At 31.0% G+C, this 16773-nt stretch overlaps 1 protein-coding gene across 21 annotated transcripts in view; it reads right to left on the bottom strand.

Moving 5' to 3' along the window:
* Positions 1-6135: 6135 nt before the first annotated feature.
* LOC105231156 (sodium/hydrogen exchanger 3) overlaps positions 6136-16773 on the bottom strand; it is a 56291-nt gene continuing 45653 nt past the window's right edge. For 4 of the 21 annotated variants that reach the window (XM_049459791.1, XM_049459797.1, XM_049459760.1 and 1 more), the window contains one exon: positions 6138-7037. In XM_049459791.1, the coding sequence (XP_049315748.1) occupies positions 6536-7037 (502 nt within the window). In that variant the 3' untranslated portion in view covers positions 6138-6535. Of the gene's footprint in view, positions 7038-7176; positions 10193-12792; positions 13772-16773 lie in introns of those variants that run through there. The other 17 variants (XM_049459811.1, XM_049459831.1, XM_049459818.1 and 14 more) reach the window with 10 other exon arrangements.

Below are 16773 nucleotides of genomic sequence, written 5' to 3'. Positions count from 1 at the left end.
TGTATAAAGCTGAACCGAAATTCCAGAAAATTTATGAATGAAACTACATATAGACACTTACATACAAGCATATAAGGAATAAAAAATAAATATATATATACATACAAACATATATGTAATAAACAAGTTCATTCATTTAGCTACATAAAAAACATATATCCATTTATTTGATGCAATAAATGTACAAGTATAATAAATTATTGAATTCAAGAAATTACTTTGTGTTTTATTTATAAAATTGTCACTTTTGATAGAAATATAACTGTTACTATACTTACTTAGTGATCCGAACGGGGTTACTTCGCCGAAAGGATAGCGCCAGCCCGTATAAAATTATGCAGTAAAGTACTACTGACTGTCGTGGGAATTGATATGGAATATAACATAAAAACATCGTTTCGCGGTGTGAGCGTCACCCAAGTACTGGCTTGCCTTGAAATCACCTCGCGACATTCATATCACTTCGCGGTGTGAGGCCACCTCATGACTTTCAAATCACGTCACTTCACAGAATGAGCTTCACCCAAGCACGGGCCAGCCGCGGTGCCTACTTTTCTTTTATAGAGCCAGCTGGCAGCCATCTACTGTTGCAGTCACCTCACGACATTCAACACACATGATTTCGCGGTGTGAGCGTCACCCAAACACTGGCCTGGCACAGTTGCTACTTTACTTATATAGAGCCAGCTAGCAGTCAGCTTCACTTGAAGTCGCGTTGTGACAACTAAATCAAATCACATCGCGGCGCGACGGTCACCTAAGCACTGGCCAGGCACGGTGCCTCCTTTACTTATATAGAGCCAGCCAGCAGCCACCTGCACTTGAAGTCGCTTTGTGACAACTAAAGCGAATCACATCGCGGCGCGACAGTCACCTAAGCACGATAGCTGGTTTTCTTATATAGAGCCAGCTGGCAGCCAGCTTCACTTGAAGTCGCGTTGTGACAACTAAAACGAATCACATCGCGGCGCGACAGTCACCTAAGCACTGGCCAGGCACGGTGCCTGCTTTTCTTATATAGAGCCAGCTGGCAGCCAGCTTCACTTGAAGTCACCTCGCGACATTCAACACACATCTCTCCGCGCTGTGAGCGTCACCCAAGCATTGGCAAGGCACGGTGCCTGTTTTCTTATATAGAGCCAGCTGGCAGCCAACTTCTCTTGAAGCGACTTTCAACACACATCACTACGCGGGTGTTGGCTTCAACGTATTTAAATTTTGGGCGCCGATTATACGAAGTTGAAAAATTCTTGTGAATACATAAAATATGTACATTCAAAATTTCGGAGAATGTTCTCAAATATGTACATAAACAAATTCGATATCCTAACTACTGATATAGAAAATAGTCTCTTTATAAGATTCACAAGTAAGTACTCACCTTAATTCGTTCAATATATTAAAACAAAAATGATTTTTGTAATATTTGTTGTAAAGATTTTTATTGATTTCAATGAAAGTTCTTACGGCGTTATTATGTGTAGGTTCTCATGATTACAACAGTTCATACATACTTTATTTCGCATCCGTTTTCACAAAGTTATATACATACAAATTGGTTAGTACTCATATTATTCAATGTAGTTAGCATGTACATATGTTGTTGGTGCAATTGTTTTCAATTAACTACCGCTAATGCATTGAACTTACACATATATGGGTAATTATGTAAGTATTATGAATATAACATAAGTAAGGCGTTGAGTTGAAAGTTGTGCCAATTTCGAAATCGTCTAATATTGTATTTTTGCTCAATCTATCATTTTTTGTTTATGTTTTAGTACATGCTCATGTACATGTGTGGCAAAAAATATGCGTGTATTGTTAGCGATCCTATATGGTATACGTGTATATATAATTTTTGCTTAAGTTTAGCGCTAATTAAAATTCTTTTTTAGTACTAATTAAAAGCCTATTTTGGTAATTTCAAATTAATTAACTCTGGTATTTGCACACATTTTTAATTTTAATTTTTGTTTTGTTAATTTTCGCTGATTATTTTAAATCAATGAACTTCGACAACGCTTAATATGAAATAAGTTATTTCATATTTAATATTTCTTAATAATTGATTTTTCAAATACTTTCTTCGTTTATACAGTTATTGTCTCTAAAAATTGTAAATGAAGACGAAACAAATTAAGTCGCACGTAGTATTTGTCTTGTGTCGATAAATAATTTATTTTAAAATACCAAACAAAGGTGTTTGATTATAAATAAATTTTCTGGTTTCATAAAAAATTAATTAAATTTATCATTAATAAAAAAATAATAGTAATATTTAATGCCATTATTGTATACCAAATTTGAAGCACAGAAAAAGTCATTGTAAATTGAAATCCATTGGAAATGAAGGACAAAATAACAAAAATTAAAGGAAAAATATGTTACGGATGATCTCTGGTCGGAAAGAGGAAGAGTGGAGCGCGTGGTTGAATTTTTAACGGTTGGAAACGGTTTATCTCCATTTACGGCAAAACTACGTGCCTTATATGAAAAAGTCGTAAGGCAAAGTTGTTGGTAATGAAGAGATTTACAACTTTTATATGAACACCTTTTTTACATAACCATAAAATTTTTGTGAAAAACTGCAAATATTAAAATTTTTGTGTTTTTTTATTTTTATCTTGTTCCAAAAATATTTCTTTCAAGAAATTTGTTGCGAAATTGCTGCTATGTTCCAAATACGCTATATTTTTTAATTTAATATATTTATTTTGGAATTTTTTTAATTAATATAAAATAACTTTTTATTATTTTTTTTATATTTCGAAATTGAAATGTAGTATTTTTCATTATTTTTATTATTTTTTATTTCTTTTTATTATTTTTATTAATTTCAAAATTATAAAATATAACTTTTTTATATTTTTTTTATAATAATTATTTTGATATTTCATTTATTTTAATCAAAATAAAAAAAATTACCAAAATAGATAAAAATACTACTTTTCAATTTCGAAATTTACAAAAAATAGTAAAAAAAAAATAAATTTTTTAATTTGGAAATTAATAAAAAGAATAAGAAAATTATAAAAATAATAAAAAAAAATATAAAAATAAGCTTATTGAATTTTATACTTTCTGTTGGTATAAAAAATATATACATTCCTATGATAAATTTTTTCAGCGTATTTTGGACATAGAAGCTAAGTTTATGCTGAATTTCGTGAAAGACACCAGATTTTGGTACAAGGTAAAAAAAACACAAAAACTTGCTCATTTGAGTTTTTTATCCAAATTTTGAGGTTATGTGAAAAGGGTGTTCATATAAAAGTTTTAGATATTTTCATTACCTACAACTTTGCAATAAAACTTTTTTCTACAGGGCTCGTAGTTTAGCCGTAAATCGATATAACCCTTTTAAGCCTTAAAAATTCAATCACGCCACTCCTCTTCCTCTTCACGTCCATAGATCGACTGTAAATTATTTTTCCTTTTTGCAATAGGTTTCAACTTTCTGCTCCAGTTCAATAAAAAAAAAACAACTAAATAAAAATATTAAAAAATTTTTATAAATTTTTTGAGTTTATGCTTCTTTTGCTATATATTATTTATATTGAAAGAAATTAGAAACTGCTTTCAAAATGTAGAACACTTTTAAGTTTAAGTACGTTTAACACATTACGTATTCTGTTATTTCAGGAAGATCTTTGCAGTACTTCTTTATAAAATTATAAAAAAAATAAAGAAAATTTTTCGATTTTATTTGCAAGTAAAAAAGGCAAAAAATGCTTAAATTTTTGTATTTTAAAGTTTAAATTTGCACTTTTGTTTGCACTTATAAAGTTAAAAACAATTTATAGCAATTATTTATATTTTCATAATATTCAAATATTCGGAATTCAAATATAAAACTTGACAGCTGTACGTTTTCGAAAATTACGCTTTTCTAAGCGCTCGTGCATATCATAGCATTCAAATAGAAACAAAAACTTAAGTACAAATGCTTGCCAAATTAAGTGTTTTAGTAAGAAAAATGGTAAAACTGAAAGTAAATAATATTTTATAAATAATATTCTATGTACAGTTACATGTACATTGACATCTACTATGCCTAATATTACAATTTTTTTAATTTCAAAGCCAAGTTTTTTTTTAAAAGATTTGCTTGAATTTTAGTGTACCAATTGGGAGTCGATTTTTTTAAGTAATTTTATTTGACTTGTTTTGGTTTTTAAGTATAACTAGTTTAAGTTGCAACTGTTAAAATGTTATAAAAATTATTAAAACTCCAATCATTCACGCCATAGTTTTAATTGCCTTATCGACACGCCGTTCAATACATTTTCAACTACGCACTATACTAAACATACATATAATTATATATTTTACACACATTTACAAGTTTTCGTTAGGATTCTCAATGCTATGGCATGTTCTTTTAATGCCCTAAGCAGCAGCTTAACTTTTTTATACATACATACTATTTTACATATTTTTTGTTTACTGCAGTCACATACTGCATGACGGTTACATACATACATATAAAATGCTTTACAAGTTCTCAGTTAAAACAAAACTGTACGTTAAAATATCTTTACACCTTTCTATTATTAGCGCGGTATATACATTTTCTAAACAAATGAAAGCCCAAAAAAAATTACTAAATTAATTAAAGTTGAAATAAAAACGTGAAACGTTTGTGTAGACATGAAAAATATGGCATTGGAATTGCTGAAGTACTTTTGTTATTTTCCTGGAAACTATTTAGCACAATGTTTATAGTAGTTACTTATTTTATTCAAACACAGCCCAGTGTTGCTAATTAGGTGACGTTTCGTTTGTTCTGTCTATATTTCTATCGAAGCATAACTTTAGGTGCACAGTGTTTAAGTACTGCATAAAATGCAGTACGAAATAGGAGTGAATTGGTCTGCGCTACAATTACATTATGTGGTTCTATAGTTTTGGTGGTTATTTTTAGTTATTATTGCAGTCATACATTTACCTTGTTACAATGCAGTTTAAAGAAATTTTAATTTTGCTGCTATTTAAAATTTATACACGAAGTTATATTGATATTGTGGAAAAAAATTGAAATTAAGTAGATGCTCGTGTACTAAATATTGTTTGGAACCAAAAAAATAATCAAGGTTTAATAAAATTATAGTGAAATAATGGTGAAAACAATAAATAATCTTGCTATTTTTCGAAATTAGTCAAAATAATAAAGAGAAGCTGTTTTTTGAAATTTCAAAAATATTCAAAAAGATAAAAAATACTATTTTTCAATTTCGAAATTAAAATATATATATATTTTTTATTATATTTCGAAAATAACATTATATATTTTTTTTTTATATATGTATATCGTCACCTGAAATGCAAAATAACGTATCATCAAAAAAATCGAAATTAAGTGTCTTATTGAATACGCTTCACTACTTCAAATTATATACATAATATTACATATGTTCAACATTTTCTGGTTCTGCGGTCATATATAAAGCAGTCTTAACCAATATTAATATTTTGTTTCACTCAGGTTCGATTTTATTTCGTGTTTCATTCATGCCACTGTAAATTTCTGAAAATGTTGTTACGTTATTTTGCATTTCAGGTGACGATATACATATATTATATATATATATCTTTTATGTTTTTGTTATTTTTTATTTCGAAATTAATAAAAAATTGTGAAAAATACTATTTTTCAATTTCGAAATTCAGAAAAAATTATGTTTTTGATTACGAAATTAACAAAAATAATGAAAAATACTACTTTTTATTTTGGAAATTAATTAAAATGAAAAAAATGCCAATTTTCAAATTCGAAATCATTGAAAATAATAAAAAAATATTTTTTTTTAATTTCCAAGTTAATCGAAATAATGAAACATGCTATTTTTCAAAATAATAAAAAAAAAATATTTTTCGAAATTTATCAAAATAATACAAAAATGATATTTTTAAAATTCGAAATTAACAAATATAATTTTTTTTATTATTTTTTTTTAATTTCGAACTTGAAAAATAGTATTTCTTACTACTTTCATTATTTTCGAAAGTTCGAAATTAATCAAAAAAATAAAAATTGTGAAAAATACTATTTTTAAGTTTCGAAATTAACAAAAACTAATTCAAAATTATGTTTTTCAATTTCGAAGTCATTGAAAATAATAAAACATACCATTTCGAAATTAGTCCAAATAATAAAAAAATAATATTTTTCGAAACTAATCATAACGATAAAAATAATTAAAACACTTTAACTTAATCTACTCACTTAGAATCACTAACTTAAAAACAAACTTATGACAAGCAATTTATCTAAACCAGCCACTTGTTCCAAAACTTATACTAATTTCTATAACATACACAAAGTTTTTCTTCAATTAACAGGCATTATTGGCAACTAGTATTTCATTGAATTTTCGCAACCTTAGACTTACCCACCCTTTTAATTTTACTCTAATCATTGTAACATTTCATACTTGAAAGCCCAACGATTTAGGCGACGTTGCTGTTGCTGCTTACCGCTGCTGCTTTCGCCAAAAAGTCGCCGTTATAGCAATTGCTTGCGGCGACAATCTCAAATGATACTCTCATCATTGTTGCGTGTCAGCCGAATTGTGGTTGTTGTATTGTTACTGCTACTGCTGGCACCGCTACTACCATTGCCGCCGCCACTCCCACTGCTACCGCTACGATTTAGCGCGCCACTACCACTACCACCACTGCCGCTAGTCAAAGTGGTGACGACAATACTCTCATCGTCATACAAATCAATATCTTCATCCTCATCATCATCATACTCGGAGTTCGATGTGGAGAGTAGGGCGGTCGTCACTTGATTACGCAAGCCACCGAGCGTGCTTATAGCACCGCCAACACCACCACTGCTGCCACCCATACGGCGTATTTGTGCGCGTGGCGTTAATTTGGGTAGAAGTGGCTCACGGCCGGTGCTATTGCTGCTGCCGCTTATGGTACGTTCGCGTGTGGCCAAAGCGGTGTTTTCCCAATCTTCGCCGGTCGGTTCGCACAGGGACTTCGAATGACCGTGCTGGTAAGTCTCCTCGGGGATAGTGTCTCTGTGATGTGTGTTTGTCACAGTGATAATATTGGTGGTTTATTTGGTTTTTACGTTTATGGCGACATGGTTAATGGGTGCAATGAAAGAAAATTTTCATTATAGATATTTTGGGTAATGTCGAATATTTTAGCATGATATTCGAAATACATAGTTATATATGTACATATGTATGTAGAAAATATTGATAAGCAATATGTATGTATATGGCTTTTTATAAAAATGTTTAAGCGTATACAAGTTTGAATGAGCACGGTTTTTAAGCACAGAACCAAGAACTCATGCGAGTGAAAGCAATTTTTTCCTACAGAAAGTGGTAAGAAGCCGACAAAATCATAAGCTTTAGTCCATAAGTACACAAAAGTATAATGCTTAGCAGCAGCGATGAAAGCAAAGCAAGCTATGAATAGTAATATAATAAAAAGTTTTTTTTTCGTAATATACCCATACTAATTTTTCATATATACAATTTATTGACCAAAGCATAAAAATCGTTAAAATGTAAGAAGCATTTGAAATTACATGTAAAGCTTATCTAAAATATTACAAAAAGTAGTAAGTGATGGATATTTCAAGCTGTAATAGATTTATCATAAATTTTTTATGTACACATACATATACTAATAAAATGTATATAAACATGAAAAGCACCAGTGAGAGAAGAAAAACAAGACCAGCAGCAAGTAAGCATAAGTTTTTTAATAAACCGTAGAGTTGAATATAGTATTTACAGTTCAAGTAAATGTTTATTAAGATGCATTAAAAAGAGTTATAACTTAATTTCATAAATAATTAAATATATGAACATGTATATTTGCAATAGTACACTTTATTACAACACACTATAAAATTAAACCCTACCAAAACTTAAAACTAAATTTATAAAAAATATTGGAATAAAACATATTTAGCCAAACAATTTATGTACATTTTGAACAACTAAGCACATAATACTTATAGTATGTCTAAATATTATAAGCAATGAAATTTTTTAGATTTTTTTTATTAAAAAAAAAATTTAGGTTTTTTTATTTTTATAAACAAAAAAAATATCGATATCGAATTTTACTAATAAATATATAATAAGTGTTTAGAAACATGATGCAGTGATTTATAACTTATTAAGTAAGTGTTATTTAGCCTATAAGCATTCATATAACTTAAAAGTATAGTTGTAGCATAAATAGAAACTGCTTGTATTTAAATATTACATAATACTGTATGGTTTGTAGGACCAAATTTCATTAATTAAATTAAAAAACTTTATTGCGCCATGAATACCTAGTAATAGCCTTGGTTTCACTGATAAATACATTCATTGAGATTCATTCTCGTATTTCTGAGCAAAAAAAAAAACAAAAATGTTTAAATTCATGTATAAATTATGTTAAGAATTAAAATGAAATAAAATTGCCTTCTTAAGCTAAATAGAATACAACAATAGGAACTAATATTGGGTAGTCAAAAAAGCCTTTTCGTATTACTAAACAAACTTCAACATATGTTTTTATGTTTATAATGAACTTTAATAAACCAAATATGTATCACTTTTTGGCAAAATTTTTCCGCTAGAGACGTTATTCCATCAGTGTAAAAATTCTCTGCTTTCTCGGCGAAAAACTGCAACAAGTAATTTTCTAAGCTTCTTTTAAACCAACTTTACTCCATTGAGGAATTTCTGCATTGACCGAAACAAATGGCAGTCCGATGGCGCAAGGTCAGGTGGGCGCATCAAAACTTGCCAGCCAAGCTTGGCCATTTTTTTCGATTGTTCGCTTTAATCTCATCATTTGGTGACAGTAAAATGTAGAATTAAACCAGGCTGGAGCAGCTCATAGTGGATTTCCAAGCTTTCCAAGCCCACCAAACACTCAGCATAATCTTTCGAGGCGTCAATCCTGGCCTTGCGATCGTTTGTTGAGCTTCACCACGCTTGGACCATAATCCTTTTCGCACATTATTGTCTTATTTGATCGGCTTTTCGTCCCCTGTTACCATTCGCTTCAGACATGGTTCGGTTTCATTCCGTTTGAGCAAAGAATGGCAGATGTTAATTCGGTCCATTAAAGTTTTCACAGACAATTCATGTGTTATCCAAACATCCAGCTTCTTTTTGTAGCCAGCCTTTTTTAAATGCTTTAAAACCGTTCCATGATGAATGCTAAGTTCCTTAGCGATGTCATGGCTGCTTTATTGATGGTCCTGGTCAATATTAGCCATGACTTTTTCAACGATAGATCGACCAGAGCGAAGTGCATATAGCGAATTCCTTCATTATTTTCACTTATTTTTGAACAGCTGTAACTTAATTTTTTCCCCCGAATTTAATTTTTTTTTTGGTTAAATAAAGCTTAATCTCTCCTTTCCAACACTATATGGTATGACACAATGTGATAGCACTGGAGATATACGACTGCAACGACATCTATTGACAAAATACGAAAAGACTTTTTCGACTACCCAATATATACATACATACATACATATAATAGCTATTATATATTTACAAAACATAATTGTATATACCATAAATATACGAGTATCCACACAAAATATATTTTAGTCAAATTTAATTGGTTATTTATTAAATTAGAATACATAAACGATTACAAAAATAAACCTACATATAAAAAAATAAGTATATTTAAATTTATATGTAAGTAAATTTTACCTATATTACTTACTTTTTAAAAACTAAAATATGAGCAATTCAGTGTTTATGTTGGTGAGTCTCCGGTTATGGCCAATTCGTATGTGTTGTTTGTGTGACACAGCTTCCTCAATTTTTAACTTATTAGTACTGCTAATATTTGTGTTGTGTTGTTTTTATGTATAGTTGCATAAAATTGTGTGTTTGTGCAATGGAGTTTGTGTTTTGTTGGTAATTATAAATATTTTTTTATATACATAACTAGCGCCGGATCACTAACTACAAAGAGATGCTAAACAATTTCATAAACCGTGAGTGTTTCGCATTTAATAAATTAGAAAATTGCGTATATGTTTGCGTGTGTGTATATTTAAATGTATATAAGTTCGTTAAAACTTATACATATTTGTAGCTTTCATGTGGCTACAGTAAGGTAAAGCCGATATTTTTGTGATTTTGTTTGAGCGTTGGTGTAGTGTTAGACACGTTGATATTGGAAATTTATGCTGCAAAAATATAAGGATTGTATTTTGTAAGTATGGTTAGTCACAAAAGAAGATTTTGGTAGAAATTACAGTAGCCGCTTATTATGTGTTAGCTGGAAAACTTTTATGAATGTTAAATTGTTGAATTATTCGCCGTTTTTTAACGAAATTCCATTGCTAAGTTAACTTATGCGATGGCAAAAAGGGCGTATATAAATTGAAGTAATTGTTATTGCCATAAAAATTATATTTTGATTATTATCTTATTTTTGAAGTTAACTTAACATTGTGAAATTCTGTTTTTTGTGTTAATATTTTATACCATACAGATAAATCATATTTTTAATAAACAATTACATATTACATGTACTTTAAATAATCAAACTACTAAAAATATTTAGAAAATTAGCAAAAAATATTTAATTTTTTTTTTAATATATTTTCTTCATTATTTTTATAACTTAAATACTGCTTTGAATTTTTTAGTAGACGGCTCGCTCTAGTCAGTACGTAGTATTATCAATTAACAACTAATAAGAGACGCACGGTCACACACCACGATTTCCAACATTGGAGCTAGGGTGTTCGTTATTTGCTAAGTTTTTTTTTATTTTTGTTTTTATTTTGCAGACACCTCTAAAGTTAAAGTTTCAAGTCTTGCTTTAAGGGGTTTCACGGCTACAAAATAACGGTTCAGAACGTCATCAACAAGGCACAATCATCCAAATCCTATGGCCCTGATGAAATCAACATGCCTATGCTAAAGCATCTAGGCTTGACGGGAGTAAGTTACCTCACCAAGATTCTCAACCTGTCGCTAAAAACTCTTCAAATACCCGATGTGTGAAAAGTCGGAAGAGTGATCCTAATACTGAAACCTGGGGAACCCGCCAACAAAGGGGAGCTCTATCGTCCGATAACTCTCTTCTCCCCGGTATTAAAGACACTTGAGGTTCTGTTACTCCCGACCTTCACTCACCACCTTAGCCTAGCAAAGCCCACTACTACTATTTCGAGGAAAAAACTGGCAACTGAACCAGGGGTTCCGCAGGGTGGTGCGCTCTCTCCGCTATTGTTTAACTTCTAAATCTCGAAACACACACAGCCACCAGAAGGAGTCTCTATAACCTTATATACTGATGATTGCAAGATATTGATGTCGGGCGATGGAATCGATGGCATGTGTTCAAAGGTAAATGGCTATCTCTCCGACCTTCCTCGCTTCCTCTCTACACGGAACTAAACACTTTCGCCCAATAAATCCACAGCGACCTTATTTACAAACTGGACGAAGAAGTACAGGCTTGACCTTAATATTACTGTCGATGGCGTCAAGATTCCGACTGTCAATAATTCTAAGATTTTAAGTGTGACTTTTGATAGCCTGTGCTCCTTCACTCCTCATTGGAACGCGATTATCGTCACAGTATAGAGCCGCAAAAAAAATCCTTAAGTCGCTAGCCGGCACATGGGGAAAGGACAAAGAAATGTTGTTGGCAACTTACAAGACAATGGGCTGGACGGTCCCTAACTATGCCGCACCAATATGGTGGCCTGTATGCTGTGAAACGCAGACAGATAAAAAATCCGAATCCGTTCCAGTTACGTAGACTCGACTGACTTGAGAACGGGTTTCAAAGTTGAAGGTTTATTTGCTTTATGCAAAATTTCAAAAAAATCCTTTGAAGAGTAAGCTAACGCAAAAATAAAAATTTACTTGGGAAATTGCGAACACCTTAATGTGTATATGCAACAAAATACTTATGTACATAGTAATATACTTAAATTATATATTTAGATAACGAGAATATTTGCTTATGAAAGTTAATAATTATATAATTACTTTCTGATTCTAATATTATTTAGTATTTTACAACTACTTTCACTACAACAAAGTTTACAATAAGCTCTACGTATTAAATATAAAAAAGTTATGATTCAAACAATTCTTAGCTTAAATATAAATAAATAAAAAACAATAAAGAAACAATTTCTAAAGTAAACTCATTAGACACAATGAAAAAAAAATAAAAAATAGAAACAATTTCTATATTCATTAGTAGCCAAATAACATTACCTCAGTTATTAATTTTGATTTGAAAATGTTTAAGTAACTTTAATTAATATTTGCAGTTACATACTACTCGTACATATGTATGTATACATAAATATGCACGCAAAGTAACCGCATTTCCTATAAAAGTACTAAAACCTTTGTATATAGTATAGGGTGATTTTTTAAGAGCTTGATAACTTTTTAAAAAAAAAAAACGCATAAAATTTGCAAAATCTCATCGGTTCTTTATTTGAAACGTTAGATTGGTTCATGACATTTACTTTTTGAAGATAATTTCATTTAAATGTTGACCGCGGCTGCGTCTTAGGTGGTCCATTCGGAAAGTCCAATTTTGGGCAACTTTTTCGAGCATTTCGGCCGGAATAGCCCGAATTTCTTCGGAAATGTTGTCTTCCAAAGCTGGAATAGTTGCTGGCTTATTTCTGTAGACTTTAGACTTGACGTAGCCCCACAAAAAATAGTCTAAAGGCGTTAAATCGCATGATCTTGGTGGCCAACTTACGGGTCCATTTCTTGAGATGAATTGTTGTCCGAAGTTTTCCCTCAAAATGGCCATAGAATCGCGAGCTGTGTGGCATGTAGCGCCATCTTGTTGAAACCACATGTCAACCAAGTTCAGTTCTTCCATTTTTGGCAACAAAAAGATTGTTAGCATCGAACGATAGCGATCGCCATTCACCGTAACGTTGCGTCCAACAGCATCTTTGAAAAAATACGGTCCAATGATTCCACCAGCGTACAAACCACACCAAACAGTGCATTTTTCGGGATGCATGGGCAGTTCTTGAACGGCTTCTGGTTGCTCTTCACCCCAAATGCGGCAATTTTGCTTATTTACGTAGCCATTCAACCAGAAATGAGCCTCATCGCTGAACAAAATTTGTCGATAAACACATTTCGAACCGAACACTGATTTTGGTAATAAAATTCAATGATTTGCAAGCGTTGCTCGTTAGTAAGTCTATTCATGATGAAATGTCAAAGCATACTGAGCATCTTTCTCTTTGACACCATGTCTGAAATCCCACGTGATCTGTCAAATACTAATGCATGAAAATCCTAACCTCAAAAAAATCACCCGTTATATTCACCACACTTCTTCCACACTTTTTTATTTACACATTATGTTACCGGTATGTTAATGCATGTATGTACATGTTTTACTTAAATTAGCATGTTATGCATTTTATAGCGATTGAGCGATTTACTCCTACAGCGGGCTGTAAACACTTTTAGCAGGTTTATGAAATCATTTATTAAACGCATTTGCATGAACCTTATTAAAACAGAAGACCAACTACTAATAGCTACTTGGGCTATTGTCAATTATTGTTGAGGGTGTTGTAGCGTTTGAAGAGTCTGGGGTGGCAAAACAAATGCTTGTTGGAGTAGCAGGAGCCTTTATGGGGGAATTATTAGTAGTAGCAGTAGTAGCAGTAGTAGTTGTTGTTGTTGTTGTGGAAGTATTGATAGTAGCAGTAATGGTGGTGTTGGAAGCAATATCAGAACTTTTAGTAGCTAAACTGGAAGTAATATAATTATCTATTAGAGTGGTCGCATTGTTAGTCGTAGTGGTCGTAGCAGTGGTCGTTGTAGTTGTAGTTTTACACATAGTTGTATTTATTATAGCAGTGGAATTAGTGGTAGTATTATTAGAAGTGGTTGTGGTAGTTAATGCGCTTGCAATGTCTTGTAATGTTGAATTAAATTGTAAGACTCTACTTGGCCTGCGTCCAGTTACAATTAGTCTGTAAATACAATACAATACATACCAAACAACACACAAAGTTACCGTTATTTTTTTGCATTTTAACGCACACAGCTAAAGTTTGATTATCGAAACAAAATTAGTAGTAATACACATGTAGGTTGTTGTTGTTGCCTTTAATGCAGTTTAGAATGAGAATATTAGCGAAATGCCACAGAAATCATTTTATAGTGTAAACTTAGTAATGTTTGCACTTAGCGGTGTGTGTGTGTGTATGTGGCACGTGTGCGAATTTTGAGCATGTAGTGTTCAAGTTCATTTATAGTCTATATTTGCTAGACTCTACAGGGTCCAATCAATCAAGGCACCAATACTATAAATATGCGACAATTTCTATTTTTGTAAATAAATTTAATACACCAGATTGTGTCCAGAACATTGAATGCATTTTTTAAAATATATCCAGATAATATATCAATATCCAGATAAATTTTAACCCGCAATGGTCCATTTATACTGCGCGTGCTGAAGGAATTGCTCGAAAATATTTTTCAAAGCCTTTACAACATTTTTTATGTAGGCGTGAATTAATGTGATGTTAATTACATATGTATGTTAATTAGCCGACATACATATGTATGTTAATTTTTACTATTGAAGGATTGCAGAAAAGAGTTTTTTTAGATTTTTTTGTTTCCAATGGAATCAAGGCTACAGCAATCGTCAAAAATGGTGCAGTCGAATTTTGTGAAGTCTCTTTTATCATCAACACAAATAATTAAGTGTCACAGAGTATTCAGTGAAGGTCGTGCAGTCATCGGAAAATCATTCAAGTCGTTCATTCACCTCTGTTAAGAGGCAGAGCTATGTTAGTGTGAACTTAAAAAAATCATTTTTTTCATATTTCAATGGTTTATATCTTAAACAATAATATACTAAAAGTTCGATATTTCGAAATTTTCTGAGTTACGGGGCTTCTAAAATATAGCTGCTCAGTTAATCAGCTCAATCAGTTTATCTTTAAACTTTAAATTTTACAAATTTGCTTGAGTAACATTTTCTCAGAGACAAATGACCTGATTATTATGAAAACATTTTAACGAGAATTTTCCTTCTTTAGGTTTCATTAACGAAAAACACAGGAATTAAGCAGTGATGGATCTTTTTTAGCGCCGTCCCACCTATCGTATAATTAATATATGTATTTAATTTTTCAAAAATTTTACTGTGTTTTCGGCAAACATGTAAAAGTATACTGTAAAAGTATACCCTGAAATTTTCAAAACAATCGATACAAGGTTTTTTTAATTTTCGAAAATCGAAGTTTTTAGTTTGTCACACTAGGTGACAGCGCCTTAATGACGTTAACATCAAAAAAATTAAGTCCTTGGACAACGTCGTGTTGGCATTAGAGAGATAGTAGACCATCTCATCATCAATCGATTCAACACATTTTGCTTAATGTTTTGGGTATAAAGCGTGTAAATGCTAGAGTCGTGCCAATGCACCCTCCATAATGTCATTGTGACTGATTTTTTCACAAAAACGGGCAACTAACATATTCACCAGATTTAACTTCTTGTGATTTTTTTCTGTTTTCGAACCTGAAAACTTTGCTTCGGGCAGCGCATCTTGAGTCTATTGAACTAATATACAAACAAATCAGCAGATAAACAGTTGCAACGTAAAGAGATAGCTGACAAACAAACACTAATTGATATATTGAGATCAAACTGCTCATGAACATAAAATAATGTTATACCAATCTAAGTAGGAAAAAAATATATATCAATGCGTTGTGCGCGCGCAGTTTATATGGACCAGTCCGCGTCAATTTTAAATATTGGATGCTTCAATATCATTTTTCTAAATTAACATACGAATTTTAGATAAAAACCAATCCAATTATATATAGGTAATACTACTACATACAAGCTTAACATTAAGTAGTATGGGATAGTTCACCATATAATTAATTTTAACACAAATCTTAAGCAGAACCAATCGCAAGATGCTTTTAAAGTGAAGTTCATGAAATTTAACAGTTAATCTAAGTAACTCAACTAATTTATGCATAGTTCATTGAAGAGGGTAATAACAATTTCGTAGGACTGTTAAAAAATTACTTTGATAAAATTTTGATCTTCAAAAAGTTTTATTTATTTTATGGAAATATTTTAAAAAAAAAGTTAATTGAAGGTTTGGTGTTCCTATATGGCATATTCAGTTTATGATATTTTCCATCTATGGCGCTAAATATGCTAAAAATGCTTTAAAAAATAGCAAAAAAAAATTAAAACTGTGATGATAATATGACACACAAGCAATTTGATATACCTATATTAAAATATAATATATGGAATAATGAAATGTTGGTTAGTAAAAAATGACAATCAGCCTATGATTATGACTAATTGGCATAAATTCTAATAATTAATTGCGGTTTTATTTATGAAATTTTTATATAAATTAACAATAATTTAGTTGCTATTGCTTAGCGTATTTTAAAATGCTATTAATTGTATTAAACAAAAAGTAGTGCCATATCTTCTAACAACAATAATAAATACACACAAATAAATATTAATAACGCACAAATACTACGAAGTGTTCACTACAAACTTATTGAAATGTAAAATGCACAACAAATGAAACCAAAACAAAAACTAATATGTAGTTTATACAAGCAAATTGTATGAAAAATATTTTACAAATAACAGGACTAAAGTGAAAAACAAACATTAAAAGATGTGTAAGAGTGTGTTAGGCGAAAATGGAGCAACTAAATAACACACACATACGAGCTGTACGTGCGCA

Source organism: Bactrocera dorsalis, chromosome 1, assembly GCF_023373825.1.
Source record: "Bactrocera dorsalis isolate Fly_Bdor chromosome 1, ASM2337382v1, whole genome shotgun sequence".
NCBI lineage: Eukaryota > Metazoa > Arthropoda > Insecta > Diptera > Tephritidae > Bactrocera > Bactrocera dorsalis.
This window is presented reverse-complemented; position numbering and strand designations above follow the sequence as displayed.